Below are 22,151 nucleotides of genomic sequence, written 5' to 3'. Positions count from 1 at the left end.
GCGCTAAGGGGCCCAAAGTCCTATGAGCACCTTTAGGCTTTACAGGGGTGCTTACAATTTAGCACCCCCCAAAATGCCAGGACAGTAAACACACCCCACAAATGACCCCATTTTGGAAAGTAGACATCCCAAAGTATTCAGAGAGGCGCATGTGAGTCTCTGGCAGATTTCATTTTTTTTGTCACAAGTTAGCAGAAATGGAAACTTATTATTAATTTTTTTTGTCACAAAGTGTCATTTTCCGCTAACTTTTGACAAAAAATAAAATCTTCTATGAACTCATCATGCCTCTTAGTGAATACTTTGGGATGTCTTCTTTCCAAAATGAGGTTATTTGGGGGTTATTTATACTATCCTGGAATTTTTAGCACCTCATGAAACCTGACAGGTGCTCAGAAAACTCAGAGATGCTTCAAAATGGGAAAATTCACTTTTTGCACCATAGTTTGTAAACGCTATAACTTTTACCCAAACCAATAAATATACACTTATTAGATTTTTTTTTATCAAAGACATGTAGCACAATACATTTGGACAAAAATGTATATAGAAATTTTACTTTATTTGAAAAATGTCAGCACAGAAAGTTAAAAAAATCATTTTTTTGACAAAATTCCTGTATTTTTTGATGAATATAATATAAACTAAAAATCGCAGCAGCTATCAAATAGCACCAAAAGAAAGCTGTGTTAGTGAGAAGAAAAGGACGTACAATTTGTTTGGGTGGTAAGTTGTATAACCGAGCAATAAACAGTTATAACTGCAGTGTTCTGAATTGTAAAAAATGGCCTGGTCTTTAGGGGGGTTTAGCACTGCAGTCTTCAAGTGGTTAATTGAGCAAGTGCAGGTGAAACTACGTGGATATAACTCCAACAGCCTGTAGTGTCACAGTCCTGCAGAACAATAGTGAATAGAGATGAGGAGGTCCTGGTGCTGGAGGTGCACATCCTCTCTGTACCTTGTTGGACATGGCCTGTAGCTGTATTCCTCGCTCCGTCAGCTCCTTCTGCAAAGCTGCCTTTTCAGATTCTGCTTTTCTCACCTGGCACTCGTGAGATGACAATATTCTCTGCAGAGAGGAAATGACACCTGAAACAAGTGCAAAGTATTGATAATTACTGTGTGTGATTACTCCTGCTTATCAGCATGTCATGGCTGTCCCGTCTAAACAAGAAAAAAGGACAAGTCACATGATGTAGTGAGAACTTCAGAGATCTCCCCCTTTATGGACCCGGAGAGACTCTATAGTGTAAAGTGTACCTGAGCCAAAACTTGGCTCAAAAAGTAAATACCTAAGAAGAGGGAAGCCTCTGGATCCCAATGACGCTTCCCATAGCATCCTCTGGTCCCCAGTTGCCGACCCCCCAAAGATTTCTGACGAGGGCTTGTCTGAAATCTGATCAGGGCCACACTGTTCAAGCACAAGCATGGCTGTACTGTGCCTGTGCGAGTACAGCCTCTCCTGTGCAACAAGCAGAAGCTCCTCATGCACAAGTGGTTCCATGCTACTGCACAGGCACCTGTTCTCACGTGGGTGCAGCACGGCAACACTAATGCCAGAAGAGGAGCACGCCCCCCGATGTTCCAATGAGGCCCAGCGAGAAGTGCAAGGCACGACATGGAATGCTTCTCTATAGGATCCATTGGCATCCTCTTGGTAAGTACTGCATGTGTTTTTTTCGCCTGACTCGGGTTTGCTTTACAGCGATTAACTACTTCACATCTAGACCTTGTTTCCCCATTATGGACCATAGCAGTTTTGACATTTTAGCTATACCCCTATTTAATCAGCAATAATGTTATCTTTATTGGATATTATAAGGGGATAATTGGTCATTTTATTAAATAAGGGGTGTATTTTGAAAAGTGACCATGGCTAAACAATCATTTTTACTGTAACTATTGCATCCCTAATGTTATGGTACCCCTATTGTACATCCCCATTACACACGTCTGCCCCTTCGTTGTCCCTCATTCAAAGACCCCCTATAGTCTCTCCCTTAGAGTGCCTTTATATATGAGTGATCTGAGTATCTATAGTTAGTGTAGGTGGGATGGGGGAGGGTGTAATGAGCACAGGCAATGTTAGCACGCACCCTGTGCTCATTATCTGTAGTGAGGCTGTTGCAGGGAGAGAGTGTATGTGAAACTGATGTGTTTAGAATTGAGGCCGAATATAAACACCATTACTACATTTGGTGATGCAAACAAAAAATAAAACAAAATGCTGATTTTACTGAATATCGAATTTACTAAGCCTATTACCACATGGAAAAGTAAAACTACCAACTTGTACGGTAAATACCTCCATAAATATCAGTAAATGTAAATTCTCAAAAATTAGAGCATTCGGTTAAGCAAGTAAAAATGGTTGGTTTTTAAGACCAGCTCTGACCTGCCAGTAAGAGGCAAAGGAGCCAGCCAATAGCAGGAGCTATCCTGTCTAACTCCTCACCCCATTGGTGCAGATGCACTCCCGAACGGGACATCTGTACATAAACAAACAGTCCAGGCAGCCTCTTTGATTATTAGCTGGATGGCTGGTGAAGGGCAGGAGGGGGAGAGGATTGCCAATCTCACCTCGCTGATGAACACATTTATCATTTTTATAGCGCTGACACTTGAGAGAGCACTGTACACTTGGCATTGTTTATTGTCTCTTAAGGGCCTCTACACACTGCTACGCTTGTGCTGCGCTTTTAAAATCTTATGCAATTTTTAAATTCGCAAAGCCTTAATGAAAATAGAAAAATCGCATCGCACCAGTGTGTTCAGGTCTTCATGATTTTTCAAAGGACCTTGTGATTTAACCTTTTTGGCGATATTTTCATATTTTTTTTTTTCGAACATGCAGCAAGCACTTTGCTTGCTGCATGTTCTGGCCGATCGCCGCTACCCGCCGCGATACAGGGCCCCCCTCCCCCCCCCCGCATACCCCTTGCGCAGCCTGGTCAATCGCCGCCAGGCTGCGCTATGGGGTGGATCGGGACTCCCTGTGACGTCACGACGTTGATGACGTCACTCCGTTCATCGCCATGCCGACGGGGGAAGCCCTGAAGGAAATCCCGCTTTTAAAACGGGATTTCCGGATGGGCTTGATCGCCTGTGGCGATCGGAGGGGTGGGAGGAAGGCCGCAGGGAGGGGGGAATCATGTTACTAGCGCTAGGCTAGCTACATCATAAAAAAAAAAAAAATTAGGCTTAAAAAACCTCCCGCGGCCGCGCAGCCGCAGAACAATTAACCGCCAGGAGGGTTAAAAACGCATGCGATTTTAAAAGTGCAGCTCAAGCACAGCAGTGTGTCCAGGCCCTAAAACGACTCACAATGTTATTTCCCTACTACACTAATTTGTGGTGGAAGCCACTTGTAAAGTATCTTAGTTTGGGTCCTCATTTGTGAAGGAAACTTGGCCACAGCTTTAATTTGCAAAGGCATTCCATTCATATACTAAAGGGTTTACAATTCTGTAACTCCTTCCCAAAAGAATTGTGTATTGTGCAAAAAAAAAAGAAATAAATGCATTGCATCATTTTACAAATCCACATGTCCTCAGTAGCAACCAGCTGCCTGCTTACTCCTCACTTCCAGACAGTCTGAGGCCACGCCTCCATACTAAACTTAATCTGGCTTCAGTTGATTACACCCCCTCCCATTCTTCACCCCTTGTTTTGGGAATGTGGTAGGAAACTAATGCACTACCAGAGTACTTATACAAACCTGGGAAAAGGATGCAACTCCATACAGACAGGACCACAGAGCAGTGAGCACAGACTGCAGAGAACATAATCTTTAATTTCACATCTTCTATATCCAGTTATCACGCACCACCACTCAGTCCGTGTCATAGATGTGGAGAATACAGTGATTGTTCTTCTCTCTCCAACACAAATTCCTGCCGAACCCAAATCCACACCATCTATAACTTTGCTCCAAGAGTGCTCTGCTGGTGGTCTTGATAGTTATGCCACAAAATGTTTTTGATACGTGTATAACCCCTTGTTTCAATTATTTAATGCTCACTACAGTTATCAAGGTTTAAATGGGCAAAGTATTTTATAGTCATTTGGCAATTAAAAATGATCTTCCATAAAAAATAGAAGATACAGTCCCAAGACCAGTCAATTACACTTAAAAAAATAGTGCGATTTCAATGGTGCATTTGCATAATTCGGTACCTTAACCACTTCACCGCTGAGGGGTTTTACCCCTTGAGCACCAGAGCAATTTTCACCTTTCAGCGCTCCTTCCATTCATTCGTCTATAACTTTATCATTACTTATCACAACGAAATGAACTATATCTTGTTTTTTTCGCCACCAATTAGGCTTTCTTTAGGTGAGACATTATGCCAAGAATTATTTTATTCTAAATATGTTTTAATGGGAAAATAGGAAAAAATGTGGGAAAAAATTCATTATTTTTCAGTTTTCGGCCATTATAGTTTTTAAATAAGGCATGCTACTGTAATTAAAACACATGAAATGTATTTGCCCATTTGTCCCGGTTATAGAACCATTTAAATTATGTCCCTATCACAATGTTTGGCGCCAATATTTTATTTGGAAACAAAGGTGCGTCCATCCCTAATTACAAGCCCATAGTTTATAAAGTAACAGTGTTATACCCTCTTGACATAAATATTTAAAAAGTTCAGTCCCTAAGGTAACTATTTATGTATTTTTTTTAATTGTATTTTTTTTTTAATTACAAAAAAAAAATTGGGGAGTGTGGGAGGTAATGAGTTAATTTTATTGTGTAAAACGAATGTATTTGAATATGAAAAATGCTTTAGGGTGTAGTTTTACTGTTTGGCCACAAGATGGCCACAGTAACTTTTTGTTTATGCGACCTGCAAGCGTCGGAAGGATGCTTGCAGGAAGTGCTATGAGGCTGGGAAACTTTTTTTTTTTTCACAATGATCTCGCTGCAGGGCTTAGATCAAGGAATGGGAATGGTTTTTCCCGTTCATTGATCTCCAGGCGAGCGGGCGGCGGCGTGCACGGGAGCGCGCGCACGAGCGAGCGGGAGCGCGGGCAGCGGCGGGAGCTGCAGATATCTCCGTCCCTGGGGTTGAAAGGATGGAAAAAGGGACAGAGATATCCGTACGGCTGGGGGTAAAGTGGTTAAAAGTTTCAAAGCTCTTAAGGGGGCCATTAATGATAAAATTCACTGGACGATCGATTGTCCAATTCAATTGTGATATCGATCAGAGAGGATCGTTTTGGCCCACTAACAGATTGAAAGCAACTATGCAAATCAATCAGATTAATGCAGTCCACTGCACGCTTCCAACCTGCAAAATAGCCTCACATAGGGCTCTATTCATAAAAAAGTTGTTGCGAGAAAACTCCTGGAGGGAAAATACCACAGCGGTATTTTACACTTCTGGGTGGTCATTCAAAAAAATCTTGCCAGCTGCGATGCAAGAGCGGAGATCTCCCGCTGAAAGCTGGCGGTAAGCTGTCGGAAGGCATGTGGAAACACTTCAGCCGGCAGAGTTCCTCCGTGCGCTGCTCTCTCTGGGAGGTCTGTCCCATTCACTTGTATGTAATCCGCAAAATCAGAGGAAGCGGTATTTCCCGTCCACATACCGCTTCCTCTAAACTTCATGAATGGCCATTTTGTTACTTTTTTCTAGATAAATCTAGAAAAACACTGGAGAGGGCGGAAATTTCTCGCTCTGCTGGGGGATTGTAGATTTTCATGCGGGAACAGCTTTTATGAATGCCCACTTTGCTAAATGGACGGGAAAATCCGCAGTTTTGAGCGGAAAACTTGCGGTAAGGTTTTATGAATAGAGCCCATAGTGTGATCCTGCTTCATTCGGGCAATTGCTTTGTTACATCACACTCAACCGTGTAAGTGATACACGTGCCCACTCGTGATTCCACTACCTCAAATATAGCGGCTCACCAGATTAAAGCCACCATAACATTGGTTGAGTTCTCGCACAATATATGATTCACTCTGCACATCAGTGACCCACATCCGAATTCATGTAGAAAAATAGCCGTATTTATTCCTCAATAAAACACCTCATTGCGCAACATATGAGATTCCAGATAAATTATAACTGCGCCTCTGGCACCCTCCACACACAAGCGCCAGGATAAAAATAGGGGCATGTCACAGCGGCAAGGCTAGTGGGTCCGGTACGTCCTTCCTGTAGACCCGTCCGCAGCGTCCCGCTCGTTCGGTTCCCGGTACCTCACCCACATGTCCGCGTTGCTCACGTGATCTGCGTCAGGCCTACTGGCTACGCGGGTGAGGTACCGGGAGCCGAAAGAGCGGGACGACGCGGACATTTTACTGTAGGAATTCAGATGTGGATCACTGATGTGCAGAGTGAACCATATATTGTGCGAGACCTCCACCAATGTTATGGTGGTTTTAATCTGGTGAGCCGCTCCTATATTTGAGGTGGTGGGATCACGAGTGGGCACGTGTATCACTTGCACGGTTGAATGTGATGTAACATAGCAATTGCCCGAATGAAGCAGGATCACACTATGTGAGGCTATTTTGCAGGTTGGAAGTGCGCAGTGGACTGCATTAACTTAAAGACATATCAAGAGGATTGAACGCAGCGCACCACTGAATATATCTAGCTGGTGACTTTTTGTGTATTTAAGGAATTACATTTGGTGGCGCAGCATTATTGACTTTGAATCGATTTGTTTTTTCAGATCAATTCCATTAATCTGATCTAAATGCCTAGCAACTTTCCTTCATCCTGGAACCCACTACAAATCGCTAATGCAATCGCTAGAATTTTATAAGCGATTTTATGAGCGTTTTCTGTCGATTTTGGTAGCGATTGTTATAGCAATTTTAATTCTGATTGGTCCTTTCAATTTATTATAATTTTTTTCACAGTTTGCAGTCACTTAAAATCGCACACAAATCTCTATGTGTAGCGATTCCAGGACAAAACAAACCTCCAATCAGAAGTTAAGGACTGTGACATCCCACTTGAGTGTTGCATGCCAGTCCTGCTGATCTTTCATGCATCAGTAGTGTCTGAATCACCCACCTGAAACAAGCATATGGAAAATCCAGTCAAACCTCACATCTGCATGCTTGTTCAGGGTCTATGGCTAAAAGTATAAAGGTGGCCATACATTATTATAATCAGATGAAAATCCGTACCGCCAAGTGCTTACCCGATCAACAATGCAACCAATTATGTTGTGTTGTGAGGCAGAGATAGGAGCAAGGGGAGTGCAGGAGTTAATCCTATTGAAAGAGGGCAAAGTTCCAAATCTAGTCACCCCTCCCCTTAATATTAACTCTATTCCTGATAATCCCCCTAAATTTTCATCCCCTTCCCCCTTGTAATGGTTTTTACCTCAAAGGGGCAATGCAGAAGTCCACCCAGCCAAATGTGTCACTGTCACTATGGAAAGCCAGTACTCAGGGCAGCCATCAGGGGGGTACAAGAGGGACAGTAGTATGGGGCCCAAACAGTGGCAGTGCCACTCGAGCCTCCTCTGGCAATTATTCTACCAGTGGCATAACAGGGGGAACAGTAAATTCGGGCGCCTGAGGCAAGTGGACAAATCGGGCGCCGCCATTCACTCCCATAATAAATATCGTTTAATGGGCGCCCGACAGGAAAAAAGGGCGCCGGAGAAAAATAACGTTTTATAAGCGGCGCCCGGAGACTTTTACTGTTTTATAACTGCTTCTCATGATTACACATTATTTTATGATTTATAATTTTTTAAACATTATTTTTAAACGAAAAACAGCACAATATTTTTTCACACGTTATTAATGCTTATCACAGGGGGGTCTTAGGTTTAGGCACCACCAGGGGGGTCTTAGGTTTAGGCATCAACAGGGGGGTCTTAGGTTTAGGCACCACCAGGGGAGTCTTAGGTTTAGGCACCACCAGGGGAGTCTTAGGTTTAGGCACCACCAGGGGAGTCTTAGGTTTAGGCACCACCAGGGGAGTCTTAGGTTTAGGCACCACCAGGGGAGTCTTAGGTTTAGGCACCACCAGGGGAGTCTTAGGTTTAGGCACCATCAGGGGAGTCTTAGGTTTAGGCACCACCAGGGGGGTCTTAGGTTTAGGCACCAACACGGGGGTCTAGGGGTTAGGGGTAGGTACAGGGCGGGTTACTTACTATTTTTTTTAAACGTTATTATACGTTTCACTTTTTAAACGGAAGATTAACGTTTTCACAATTGCCAATTTCATGCACATTATTTAATGATTTATAACTTTATAAAACATTATTTTTAAACGAAATATAGTACATTATATTTTTAAACGTTATCCATGTTTATCGTTTAAAACCCGGCGCCCTTTTTTCCCAGCGCCCCTTTTTAACGTACGCCATAACAGGAGTTGTGTGGTCATCTCCCTCTTACCTGCTGAGCGATTGGTGAACATGCATCAATGCAGGGGGGAGGGAGTTATGAGCGGCAGGCAAGTTTCTTTGACTCTACCCCCTAATACCGTGGCTCTGCCCCCACACAATCTGCCTATCAGATTACTTGGCGTGAGGGGGGCCCTGTAGGTTTGCCAAGTATGGGGCCGAGAAAATTCTGATGGCGGCCCTGCCAGTACTGCAGCCAGGGTGCCTGTACATGGGGCTTCCTGACCATCGGCAGCACTAAACCACAGAAGTGACATCACAAAGGGGGCATGGCTATGGGAGGGGCGAAGTATCGGCGCTTGCACTGGGTCAAGCAGGCCCGGCGCTACCATAGAGGCAAGGGGAGCAATTGCCCTAAGGCCCCAGAGCCTGTAGGGGCCCCCCAAAGTGTCTCCCCCATCCTCTCCAGCTCTGGTGAACAGCTGCAAGTTCAAAGCTGCCTCCTGTGTCCTGCATTATGTAAGAGTCCGCTGTGTGCACACTCTGCATCTGTAAGGTAAAGGAGGAAGGGAATAATGAGGACACCCAACAATGCAATGGGGACATATGATGGACACTAATAATACTGTGACTGTGGTTGGGGGGTAGCTACATAGGGCCTAGCAGCCAGTTTGCGGGCCCCGGATGGTAAATTTGCTCCTGGGTGTTGCTAGGGGAGGGGGGCGGGCCTCAAGTTACTTTTGCCCCAGGGCCCCATTGAAGCTAGAACCGCCCTGGGGTCAAGGAGGGGGCGGAGCTAAGGCGGGTGACCTTTGGCATAAAGGAGGCGGAGCAGCTGTCATGTAGGCCCAGCTCCCCAGTCAGGCATCCTGGAACTTGTATAATACTATATTATATATAATAACATGACAATCTTATATTAATATATAACAGATATTATAGGTATACTAGGCACGGCATTTACTATACTAGGCACGGCATATACTGTCAGTCTGTAGCAGTGGAAATGTAAGCCTGTACTTCCCATACTCTCGGCCCCAGCAGCACTACAATACAGAATGACATCACGAGGTGGGCGGAGCTATGGGAGGAGCGAAGTACCGGCGCCTGCATCGTATCATGGAGGGGGCGGAGCTAAGGCAGGTGACTTTCAGCATGGAGGAGGAGAAAATGTCATGTAGCTTCTGCTCCCCAATCAGGCATCGTGTTCACCCGCTCCTGGACACAAGTAATATACACCGTAACATAATCTTACATTAATATATGACATAGATATGATAGTAATACCAGGCACAGCATATATACTGTCACTCTGTAGCAGCGGGAATGTGAGCGCAGCTTCCATATACAGCGATGTGACGTCACACTCCCACTAACTGTACAATCATTACTGTAATGATCGTACATGTATGACTGGCATTTAGTTGAAGGAAGATGTGTGACATCGCTGTATGGAAGCTGCGCTCACATTCCCGCTGCTACAGAGTGACAGTGTATATGCCGTGCCCGGTATTACTATCATATCTATGCTATATATGTAGTCATGTTACGGTATATATTATTATTACATCACTATGAATGTAACACGTGCAGTACATTGGCCGGGGGAGCGGGTGGCCATATCATCTGCACGTCACACGATGTCATGCGACTTGCTGCGGGTGCCGCAGCCTCCGCGGACTCACTAGGCGGACGGGCGAAGGAGCTGGATGTGTCCCCGCTACACAAGCGACAATACCGGGGTGCAGACAGGACGAGTGTCCCCCTGGAGACCTCATCAAACGGAGCTCGGAGGGACCAGCAGCCCGGAGACATCACACGGAGCTCAGAGGGACCAGCAGCCCGGAGACATCACACGGAGCTCAGAGGGACCAGCAGCCCGGAGACATCACGCTGAGCTCGGAGGGACCAGCAGCCAGGAGACCTCATCACGCGGAGCTCGGAGGGACCAGCAGCCCGGAGACATCACGCGGAGCTCGGAGGGACCAGCAGCCAGGAGACCTCATCACACGGAGCTCAGAGGGACCAGCAGCCCGGAGACATCACGCTGAGCTCGGAGGGACCAGCAGCCCGGAGTCCTCATCACACGGAGCTCAGAGGGACCAGCAGCCCGGAGACATCACGCTGAGCTCGGAGGGACCAGCAGCCCGGAGTCCTCATCACGCGGAGCTCGGAGGGACCAGCAGCCCGGAGACATCACACGGAGCTCAGAGGGACCAGCAGCCCGGAGACATCACGCTGAGCTCGGAGGGACCAGCAGCCCGGAGTCCTCATCACGCGGAGCTCGGAGGGACCAGCAGCCAGGAGACCTCATCACACGGAGCTCGGAGGGACCAGCAGCCAGGACAGGAGACATCACACAGGGCTCAGAGGGACCAGCAGCCTGGAGACATCACACGGAGACATCACACGGAGATCGGAGGGACCAGCAACCCGGATGCCGAGAGGAGAGCGATACTTGTGCCAGGGGCGCCCCCTTGTGGTCGGTAAAGTAGCTTTATTGAGAAAATGACTCAAATAAACTTTTTGAAGCTGTAAATAAATAAATATGCATAGAGTATAGTGAGAGAGTTTATATGTGGTTTCTGCATTATGGAAAATATCGTACATAAGTTGCTGAAGGATGTGAATGAAGGCTGCTGCATACAGAGCTGCACATGAAAAGGGGCGCTGCTGTTGCAAAATGCAAATGACAGTCTACCTAGGTAAGCAAAATGTATCATACAAACAATAGGAGGTGACTGGTACATCAGTAACTGCAGGGTGGAGAGGAGGGCATTACTTTGAAAAATATTGCTAATTTTGAATGAATTGAAATTTGGATGTGTGTATCAGGCTATAGACTAGGTTTGCACTCAATCAGTTATTGTCAGCAATGGACAACTGATGTGTAGCACAGGTGAAGGAATTGCAACACGGCTTTCTGCAATGCACCACCTGTGACATTCAGTGTGGTGAAGTTTATTGGCATGCAGCATTGCACAGCAATCAATATGTTAACGTAAAACACATGCATTAATAACAGTAAAGCATACATTTCATTGGCTGTATGCATCACTATATGCAATGCAACATGCAAATAACACGCAGCGCAACTTTCCCATTGCTGTTACAGGGCATGTAATGCCTACTGTGAACCTAGCCTAAACTGTGACGCCTGTTACACGCCTTCAATTTTGATTGGTCAATCACTGACCAAATTTACCACCTTCAGGTAGTATGGGAGCTTACCTGCATAATTTACTCCTAGTATTCAAAATCTGTTGACTTTCATACTACGTGGAGGTGGAAAAACTTGCCAATCAAAACTGAAGGTTTGTACCTTAAAGCCACATACCTGCCAGAAACTGGATCAGGTAATTAGCAGCGACAGTGACGTGACGAACGAGCGTTCCCTGATCCATTTTCTGCAACCCCCCCCCACCCCAAAACAAAATCACATGCGTGTCATATTGCTGTCTTAGGCTACGTTTATAGTGTTGCAGTGTGGCGTAAAGTTTGCTCTGTAAAGCGGTTTGCCACATTAACAATGCGGTGGTTGCGTTACACTGCAACAGCATGCAGCATCATAACCTGCAGTACGTTACCACAAAATGCATGTGTTAACAGTATAACATACTAATTATTGACTGTATGCTTCCCTGTATGCGACACATTGCACAGATAATGTGCGCTTTCCCAATCCATTGCACTGCATTTCTGCTGTCACAGGGAACTCAAAGCATTGCTGACTGTGAACCCGGTCTAATTGTTATTTAGGATCTAGCTGCTGCCAGAAAATTAATGTGGTCATGATGCTGCCTAAGGGCAATTTTTCTCCATAGCAATGCATAGTGAAAACACTTCTGTTTTCAGCATTTAGGCCTTGTTCACATTGGGTGCGCTTAAAAACGTGTAAAAGCGCATGATAAAAAACACGTGCTTGTGCAAGCTTTAGTGCGCATTTCAGTGCGTTGCGGTGCACTTTTTTTTAAGTGTGTTTTGTATATTTTAGCAGTAGTAGTTGTCAATAAAGCTTTGTTTTGATATATAAATGTATTTTTTTTCCAAATAGGGGTAAAAAAACCCGCATGCACCACTATGCGCTTGTATGCACTTCTATGTGCTAAAAAAACGCACCTATTTACTTTGATGTGCGTTTTGGAGCTCAACGCACAGAAGTGCATGCAACACTATGTTTTTGTAACGTAGCTCAGCGCATAGATGTGAACCAGTGGCGTTTCTACCACAGGGCGCAGGGGGGCGCGGCGCACCGGGTGCCAGACAGCCAGGGGGTGTCGCCACGACCCCCCATAGATGCCGGACTCAGGAGGGGAAGAGCAGCGCTAGGAGGAGGGGTAACAGCAGGGATAGCGGCGGGGAAGGGGGACATATCCCCCCCCCCTCCCTCACCTGGGTCCCCTCCTTCTGCCTCTCTTCTCCCCCCTCAAAATGCGGGCAGCGGGCCGGGGGCAGTGGTTAGCGAGCAGGCGAGCGGGGAGAATACTCACGTTACTTCCGCGTATCAGCCTGGAACGCTGCGTCGCCGTCACGTGCCTCTTCTGCGCCTCCAATCATTGGAGGCGCAGTAGAGGCACGTGACGGCGACGCATGTATACTGTACTGGGGGAAGCTAAACTGGGGCCACTATACTGGGGGCAGCTAAACGGGGGGCCACTATACTACCTAAACTGGGGGCCACTATACTGGGGGCAGCTAAACGGGGGGCCACTATACTACCTAAACTGGGGGCCACTATACTGGGGGCAACTAAACTGGGGGCCACTATACTACCTAAACTGGGGGCCACTATACTGGGGGCAGCTAAACTGGGGGCCACTATACTACCTAAACTGGGGGCCACTATACTGGGGGCAGCTAAACTGGGGGCCTCTATACTAACTAAACTGGGGGCCACTATACTAACTAAACTGGGGGCCACTATACTACCTAAACTGGGGGCCACTATACTAACTAAACTGGGGGCCACTATACTAACTAAACTGGGGGCCACTATACTACCTAAACTGGGGGCCACTATACTAGCTATACTGGGGCCACTATACGGGGGGCCACTATACTAGCTACACTGGGCCTGGGGGTCACTATACTAGCTATACTGGGGGCAACTATGGGGGCCACTATATTACCTATACTGGGGGGGGGCACCATACCAGCTACAATGGAGGCTACACTGGGGGCAACTATACTATCTAAACTGTGGGCCACTATACTACCTATACTGGAGGGCAGCTGTACGGGGGCCACTATACTAGCTACACTGGGGGCAGCAGCTATGCTGCCTATCCTGGGGGCAACTATACTAGCTATATTAGGGCAACTATACTACCTTCACTGGGGGCAACTAGCTACCTATACTGGGGGCAACTGCTAGCTACCTATACCGGGGGCAGTGGCGGAACCGGGGGGGGGGTGCTTTGGGTGCTGAAGCACCCCCTAAAATTCTCCAAGCACCCCTCAGCGTGAACTGACTTTCGGCATCTAATAGATGCCGTGTCAGTTCACCACAGCGGCAGAGCAGGGCTATAGTAAAATGTCTGAAGCCCTGCTCTGGAGACTTTGGGAGTTTCAGTTGCTGGCTGCAGAGGATCGTGGGAGCTGCGCACCGGACGGAGGCCGGAACAGGAGCTCTGCTGCAGGTGAGTAATTTTTTTTTATTTATTTATTTATATTAGCAGCCAGGTGTAGCGTTTATGTTCTGGCCAGGTCTGCTACACGATTGAAGTGTTTTCTGGACTGGTCTGCCACACGTTTGCATGTATTTTCTGGTCAAATCTGCTATGATTGCATGTATTTTCTGGGCAAATCTGCCGACATGATTGCATGTATTTTCTGGGCAAATCTGCCGACATGATTGCATGTATTTTCTGGGCAAATCTGCCGACATGATTGCATGTATTTTCTGGGCAAATCTGCCGACATGATTGCATGTATTTTCTGGGCAAATCTGCCGACATGATTGCATGTATTTTCTGGGCAAATCTGCCGACATGATTGCATGTATTTTCTGGGCAAATCTGCCGACATGATTCCATGTATTTTCTGGGCAAATCTGCCGACATGATTGAACGTATTCTCTGGGCAAATCTGCACACATTACGTTTTATTTTCTTGAGAAAACCTGCATAAGTATGTGAATTTTCTGGGGAAAGGGTCACCAAAACTTGGGTCCACTGTTTTTGCGTTGCACTTTTAAAGGGAACCCGAGGTGAGAATAATATTGAGGCTGCCATATTTATCTCCTTTTAAGCAATATCAGTTGCCTGGCTGCCGTGCTGGTCCTCTGCCTCTAATTCTTTCAACCATAGACCCTGAACAAGCATGCTTGTTTCTGGTGTGATTCAGTTCGCTACTGCAGCCAAATAGATCAGCAGGGCAACTAGTATTGTTTAAAAGGAAATAAATATGGCAGCCTCCATATCACTCTCACCCGGGTTCACGTTAAATTACAGTTAGCTCCGCCCTCATCCGGTCATGGCCACGCACATTTTTTTTGCCAGCGCCACCCATTTTTTGCCCCTTTACTTTTTTTTTGGGGGGGGGGGGGGGGAGGGGTGTCGTATAATATCCAGCACCGGGTGTCAAATGCCCTAGGTACGCCACTGATGTGAACCAGGCACATTTACCGTAATTACATTGGAAAATCAATACCTTGCGGAACGCACAGAAATATGCGCTGTGAAAAGTTCACAGAAACGGCCCTAATGTGAACAAGGTCTTAGTGTGAAAGAGGCCATATGGAAACATGGACAGTGGACTGACATCAGTAACAGTTGTTTTTTCAGCTACATCTGATATAGTGTAAACGGGTCCTTACAGTATTTGTAATCGTGCTTCTACCTAATTATGCTATTTGGAAACCATATGGCCTATTAACTACTTGAAGGCCACTCCACGCCAATTTACGTGGACGCTGCGGCAGGCCCAGGACCACCTAACGCCAGTTGGTGTGCAGTCAAGGGGGCGGAGTTTGCAGGGGAGCACAAGCGCCGATAAGCGTGCATCCCTGCTTCAGGCTCCCTGCACACTGCAAATCCGATTTGCGATTCCGATTTTCCCTGAATGCGACCAACAAAAATCGCAGCATGCAGCAACGATTTTATATATTGGAATTCGGAATCGCATGTAAAAAAGAATTAAAAATCGGAATTGCATGCAGTGTGCAGGGGGCCTCAATGACGGAGCTCCGCTCCGCCTTCAGTTGTTAGATGGCGAAACCATTGCCTCTTAACAAGGTACAGCGCTGCGATCTAAGGCAGCGCTGTACAGCAATGCCACCTACCCCTACCCTATGGATATGAGTTATTTGGGCAATTTACATTCTCATTCAATCTACACTGCGTATAGTCTATGGACACTAAAACAGTCAGAGGGTGGAGGAACACATCGAGTACCACTTGGGCACGCTTTGCTTCAGGGCCCCATAGCAACTGCTATGGCTATTGCTACGCCCTTGTTTATGGCTAAATATGGTATTTTGGGTCATGCAGCCTCATTCATTTGTTATTTGGGGACATGCTTCTTATTAAGTGTTATTTGGAGTCTCGCTGCAACTTGTTATTTGGAGATATCCTGCTGCTTAATTAAGTCATTTGAGGGCATGTTGCTGAATTATGTTAATTGTGGTCATGATATTGCACATTTTTATTTTGAGGACATAGCTGTTTAATAGTGTGATTTGGATGACATACTGATATTATTCAGGGGACATATTACCTGCTATTTGAGGAAGAGTATGATTATTATTAATAATTTATAAAGCGCCACCATATTCTATGGCGCTACCTAGGGGAAGCTACCTTTGATCACACTGAGACTTGCAGTGCATTATATTTTAACATGTTTCTTATGGTGCAGCTCCTACACCTATGACTATTGCCAAAGCTATAATGTATCAGGGCACATTCTTTGTTATGCAATGTGTATGTATGTCTATCTATCTATCTGTTTAAGTTTAAAGTGGATCTGAATTCTTGCACGGGACAGAAGGAAAACAGAGAAGTGCACCCTGTATGTATTTAGAGAGTTTAGCCTGTTTAACCCCCCCCCCCCCCCCCTCATTTGTGTCTAATCTAGTTGTAATTTGATCTATCCCTGTGTCACATGACTGCCAATGGCAGATTAGCTCATTTGAAAGCACAGGCTGTTTGCACTGTTTCTACTTCCTGATTCATGGAAGCAGACATTGGCCCGGTGCACACCAAAAACCGCTAGCAGATCCGCAAAATGACAGCCTGGTGCTCACCAAAACTAGCCGGGTACAGCACCCGGCTAAAAGAGCCTGGGGAGAACACTACAGCAGGTACTGTAGGTGGCTACAACTACATGACTGTTACACAGTTTTAAAAGATATCCAAATAGTCCTGCATTTTTTTTTCCAAAATGTTGTTACTGCCATTAGATACTACAGTTGCAGTAGCATATATTTAACAGTGTAGACACCACTTCACCCCTCAAATCAATTGGCTCCAATATAGTGCTGTATTCCTGAAGCACTACTCAGTGACCAAAGTTACAAATAAAGGAATTGATCCACACTTACATTTGAAAACCAAATAATTCTTATTGCCTCACGTGTCCAGGTATAACAAGGCATAAACAGCCAGGTTTAAAGAGCTGTTTTGCACTCTAGAATCCTAATAGCTTGATTGCAGCTGCGGTAGTAGTGAAATCATTCACCCTTAAGCAATACTTACTCTTAATCTGATATGACCCAGATTAGTGTTGCAGACTATTTAAATGCACTATTGCTGCTGGGTTTTCAGCTCCTGGTATACTTTAGTAAGCCTCATAGCGGTACAGCAAACATATTATGTAAGTCGTAACGAGAACAAAATGCATGTAACTGTCATTGTGGGAGGTAGGTGGAAGAAAGGGAAATAAAGGAGAAATTTTTTAGAAGGAAGGAAGAAAAAGATGGAAGACTACATATATTTTTTGTTCTTTTTCTGACCTTTGCAAATGTGTCTCTTTAGGAAGTAGTTGGAAGCAAGGAGAAAAGGTAGTTCCTTGAAGGAAGAAAAAAGATGGAAGATCACAAAGGTAAGTAAGAAAGAAAATAGTGTGCATGCATCTGTTTTATTTTAGAAAGGAAGAAGGAACACTGAAAAAGAAAGACAAGTGTCAGAAGACCTAAGAAGAATCAGAGGCTATCAAAGAAGATGGGAAGTCAGCCAGGGTAAGTCAGAAAAAATGCAGAATATATGTAAATGTGTCTTTTTAGGAACTCGTTGGAAGCAAGGAGAAAAGTTCATTCTTGGAAGAAAGAAAAAAGATGGAAGATCACAAAGGTAAGAAAGCAGAGTGCATGCATCTTTATTTTAGAAAGGAAGAAAGAACACCGACAAAGAAAGACCAGTGTCAGAAGACCTAAGAAGAATCAGAGGCTATCAAAAAAGTAGGAGGTCAGCAAGGGTAAGTCAGAAAAAAAACCAATATATGTAAATATGTCTTTTTAGGAACTAGTTGGAAGCAAGGAAAAAAGTTCATTCTTGGAAGGAAGAAAAAAGAAGGAAGATCGCAAAGGTAGGTGAGAAAGAAAATAGTGTGCATGCATCTATTTTATTTTAGAAAGGAAGAAATAACACTGAAAAAGAAAGACAAGTGTCAGAAGACCTAAGAAGAATCAGAGGCTATCAAAGAAGAAGTAAGTCAGAAAAAAAAAATATATGTAAATATGTCTTTTTAGGAACTTATTGGAAACAAGGAGAAAGTTCATTCTTGGAAGGAAGAAAAAAGATGGAAGATCGCAAAGGTAAGTAAGAAAGAAAATTGTGTGCATGCATCTGTTTTATTTTAGAAAAGAAGGAACACTGAAAAACAAAGACAAGTGTCAGAAGACCTAAGAAGAAGCAGAGGCAAAGAAGTCAGCAAGGGTAAGTCAGAGAAAAAAAGCAGAATATATGTAAATGTGTCTTTTTAGGAACTAGTTGGAAGCAAGGAGAAAAGTTCATTCTTGGAAGGAAGAAAAAAGATGGAAGATCGCAAAGGTAAGAAAGAAAATAGTGTGCATGCATCTGTTTTATTTTAGAAAGGAAGAAGGAACACTGAAAAAGAAAGACAAGTGTCAGACGACCTAAGAAGAATCAGAGGCTATCAAAGAAGATGGAAGTCAGCAGGGGTAAGTCAGAAAAAAACCCAATATATGTAAATATATCTTTTTAGGAACTTATTGGAAGGAAGGAGAAAAGTTCATTCTTGGAAGGAAGAAAAAAGATGGAAGATCTCAAAGGTAAGTAAGAAAGAAAATAGTGTGCATGCATCTGTTTTATGTTAGAAAAGAAGAAGGAACACTGAAAAACAAAGACAACTGTCAGAAGACCTAAGAAGAAGCAGAGGCAAGGAAGTCAGCAAGGGTAAGTCAGAAAAAAAAAGCCGAATATATGTAAATGTGTCTTTTTAGGAACTAGTTGGAAACAAGGAGAGAAGTTCATTATTGGAGGGAAGAAAAAAGATGGCAGATCGCAAAGGTGAGTAAGAAGGAAAATAGTGTGCATGCATCTTTTTTATTTTGGAAAGGAAAAAGAACACTGAAGAAAAAAGACAAGTGTCAGAAGACCTAAGAAGAATCAGAGGCTATCAAAGAAGATGGAAGTCAGCAAGGGTAAGTCAGAAAAGAAAGCAGAATATATGTAAATGTGTCTTTTTAGGAACTAGTTGGAAGCAAGGAGAAAACTTCATTCTTGGAAGGAAGAAAAAAGATGGAAGATTGCAAAGGTGAGTAAGAAGGAAAATAGTGTGCATGCATCGGTTTTATTTTAGAAAAAAAGGAACACTTAAAAACAAAGGCAACTGTCAGAAGACCTAAGAAGAAGCAGAGGCTATCAAAGAAGATGGAAGTCAGCCAGGGTAAGTCAGAAAAGAAAGCAGAATATATGGAAATGTGTCTTTTTAGGAACTAGTTGGAAGCAAGGAGAAAAGTTCTTTCTTGTAGGGAAGAAAAAAGATAGAAAATCGGAAAGGTAAGTGAGTAAGAAAATAGTGTGCATGCATCTTTTTTATTTTAGAAAGGAAGGAGGAACACTGAAGGAAAGACAAGTGTCAGAAGACCTAAGAGGAATGAGAGGCTATCAAAAAAGAAGGAAGTCAGCAAAGGTAAGTCAGAAAAAAAACAATATATGTAAATGTGTCTTTTTAGGAACTAGTTGGAAGCAAGGAGAAAAGTTCATTCTTGGAAGGAAGAAAAAAGATGGAAGATCGCAAAGGTAAGTAAGAAAGAAAATAGTGTGCATGCATCTTTTTTTATTTTAGAAACGAAGGAACACTTAAAAATATTATTTTAGAAAGGAAGAAGGAACACTGAAAAACAAAGACAACTGTCAGAAGACCTAAAAAGAAGCAGAGGCAAAGAAGTCAGCAAGGGTAAGTCAGAAAAAAAAGCAGAATACATGTAAATGTGTCTTTTTAGGAACTAGTTGGAAGCAAGGAGAAAAGCTTGTTGTTGGAAAGAAGAAAAAGATGGAAAATCACAAAGGTAAGTAAGAAAGAAAATCGTCTGCATGCATCTTTTTTATATTAGAAAGGAAGAAGGAACACTGAAGGAAAGACCAGTGTCAGAAGACCTAAGAAGAGTCGGAGGCTATCAAAAAAGTAGGAAGTCAGCAGGGGTAAGTCAGAAAAAAAGCAGAATATATGTTAATGTGTCTTTTTAGGAACTAGTTGGAAGCAAGGAGAAAAGTTCATTCTTGAAAGGAAGAAAAGATAGAAGATCGCAAAGGTAAGTAAGAAAGAAAATAGTGTGCATGCATCTGTTTTATTTTAGAAAGGAAGAAGGAACACTGAAAAAGAAAGACAAGTGTCAGAAGACCTAAGAAGAATCAGCGGCTATCAAAGAAGAAGGAAGTCATCAGGGGTAAGTCAGAAAAAAAAACAATATATGTAAATATGTCCAAATATTCTTGAAAGGAAGAAGAAAGATGGAAGATCGCAAAGGTAAGAAAGCAGAGTGCATGCATCTGTTTTATTTTAGAAAAGAGGAAGGAACACGGAAAGAAAGACAAGTGTCAGAAGACCTAAGAAGAATCAGAGGCTATCAAAGAAGATGGAAGTCAGCAGGGGTAAGTCAGAAAAAAAAGCTGAATATATGTAAATGTGTCTTTTTAGGAACTAATTGGAAGCAAGGAGAAAAGTTAATTCTTGGAAGGAAGAAGAAAGATGGAATATCGCAAAGGTAAGTAAAAAAGAAAATAGTGTGCATGCAATCTGTTTTATTTTAGAAAGGAACGCTGAAAGAAAGACAAGTGTCAGAAGACCTAAGAAGAAGCAGAGGCTATCAAAGAAGATGGAAGTCAGCAAGGGTAAGTCAGAGAAAAAGCAGAATATATGTAAATGTGTCTTTTTAGGAACTAGTTGGAAGCAAGGATAAAAGTTCATTCTTGGAGGTAAGAAAAAAGATGGAAGATCGCAAAGGTAAGTGAGAAAGAAAATAGTGTGCATGCATTTGTTTTATTTTAGAAAAGAGGAAGGGACACTTAAAAACAAAGACAACTGTCAGAAGACCTAAGAACAGCTGTGCCCAACCCACGGCCCGTTTCTGTGGCCCACGCGGTGGTGTCCTGCGGAGGGGGAGAGGATCGGGTGGTATTGCGTAGTTATAGTATCGGTGTAGTCCCGCTCATACACCAGCGAGTGCTCCGTATTCAGCCCCGGGTAGCGCTGGGATAGTTAAAAAGCCTCGCTCATTGGTTACTGCAGGAACCTTCCTCCAATAGGAATCAGCCTGACCAATGAGCAAGGCTTTCTAACTATCCCAGTGCTACCCGGGGCTGAATACGGAGCACACGCTGGTGTATGCGCGGGACTACGCCGATACTATAACTACGCAATACCACCCGATCCTCTCCTCCTCCGCAGGACACCGCGGGCAGCCTCTTCAGCCCCACACAGCGGGCAGCCCCCTCAGCCCAACACAGAGCTGACAGCCCCCTCAGCCCCACACAGAGCTGACAGCCCCCTCAGCCCCACACAGAGCTGACAGCCCCCTCAGCCCCACACAGAGCTGACAGCCCCCTCAGCCTCACACAGAGCTGACAGCCCCCTCAGCCCCACACAGAGCTGACAGCCCCCTCAGCCCCACACAGAGCTGACAGCCCCCTCAGCCCCACACAGAGCTGACAGCCCCCTCAGCCCCACACAGAGCTGACAGCCCCCTCAGCCCCACACAGAGCTGACAGCCCCCTCAGCCCCACACAGAGCTGTCAGCCCCACACAGAGCTGACAGCCCCCTCAGCCCCACACAGAGCTGACAGCCCCCTCAGCCCCACACAGAGCTGACAGCCCCCTCAGCCCCACACAGAGCTGACAGCCCCCTCAGCCCCACACAGAGCTGACAGCCCCCTCAGCCCCACACAGAGCTGACAGCCCCCTCAGCCCCACACAGAGCTGACAGCCCCCTCAGCCCCACACAGAGCTGTCAGCCCCACACAGAGCTGACAGCCCCCTCAGCCCCACACAGAGCTGACAGCCCCACACAGAGCTGACAGCCCCCTCAGCCCCACACAGAGCTGACAGCCCCACACAGAGCTGACAGCCCCCTCAGCCCCACACAGAGCTGACAGCCTCCTCAGCCAGCACACTACAGGCAGGCCACATGTGGGTAATTAGGCCTCTGTTCCTCCTCAGCAGAGCTGACAGCCTCCTCAGCCAGCACACTACAGGCTGGACTCTGATACCATTGCTGCATTAATCTGCCCTGTGCATACACCCAGGTACCGTACTGGACACTGATACCATTGCTGCATTAATCTGCCCTGTGCATACACCCAGGTACCATACTGGACTCTGATACCATTGCTGCATTAATCTGCCCTGTGCATACACCCAGGTAC

At 45.0% G+C, this 22,151-nt stretch overlaps 1 protein-coding gene across 1 annotated transcript in view; it reads left to right on the top strand.

Annotated features, from left to right (window-relative positions):
• Positions 1 to 15,533: 15,533 nt before the first annotated feature.
• LOC137522129 (golgin subfamily A member 6-like protein 6) overlaps positions 15,534 to 22,151 on the top strand; it is a 30,992-nt gene continuing 24,374 nt past the window's right edge. Inside the window, exons 1-7 of the mRNA XM_068242159.1 lie at positions 15,534 to 15,560; positions 17,549 to 17,615; positions 18,490 to 18,556; positions 19,332 to 19,419; positions 19,463 to 19,529; positions 19,733 to 19,798; positions 20,428 to 20,494. Coding sequence (XP_068098260.1) covers positions 15,534 to 15,560; positions 17,549 to 17,615; positions 18,490 to 18,556; positions 19,332 to 19,419; positions 19,463 to 19,529; positions 19,733 to 19,798; positions 20,428 to 20,494 — 449 coding nt within the window. The remainder of the gene's footprint in view (positions 15,561 to 17,548; positions 17,616 to 18,489; positions 18,557 to 19,331; positions 19,420 to 19,462; positions 19,530 to 19,732; positions 19,799 to 20,427; positions 20,495 to 22,151) is intronic.

The sequence above is a fragment of the Hyperolius riggenbachi genome, chromosome 6 (genome assembly GCF_040937935.1).
Source record: "Hyperolius riggenbachi isolate aHypRig1 chromosome 6, aHypRig1.pri, whole genome shotgun sequence".
NCBI lineage: Eukaryota > Metazoa > Chordata > Amphibia > Anura > Hyperoliidae > Hyperolius > Hyperolius riggenbachi.
Note: the sequence above shows the minus strand (reverse complement) of the source record. Positions and strands in the feature narration are given on the sequence as shown.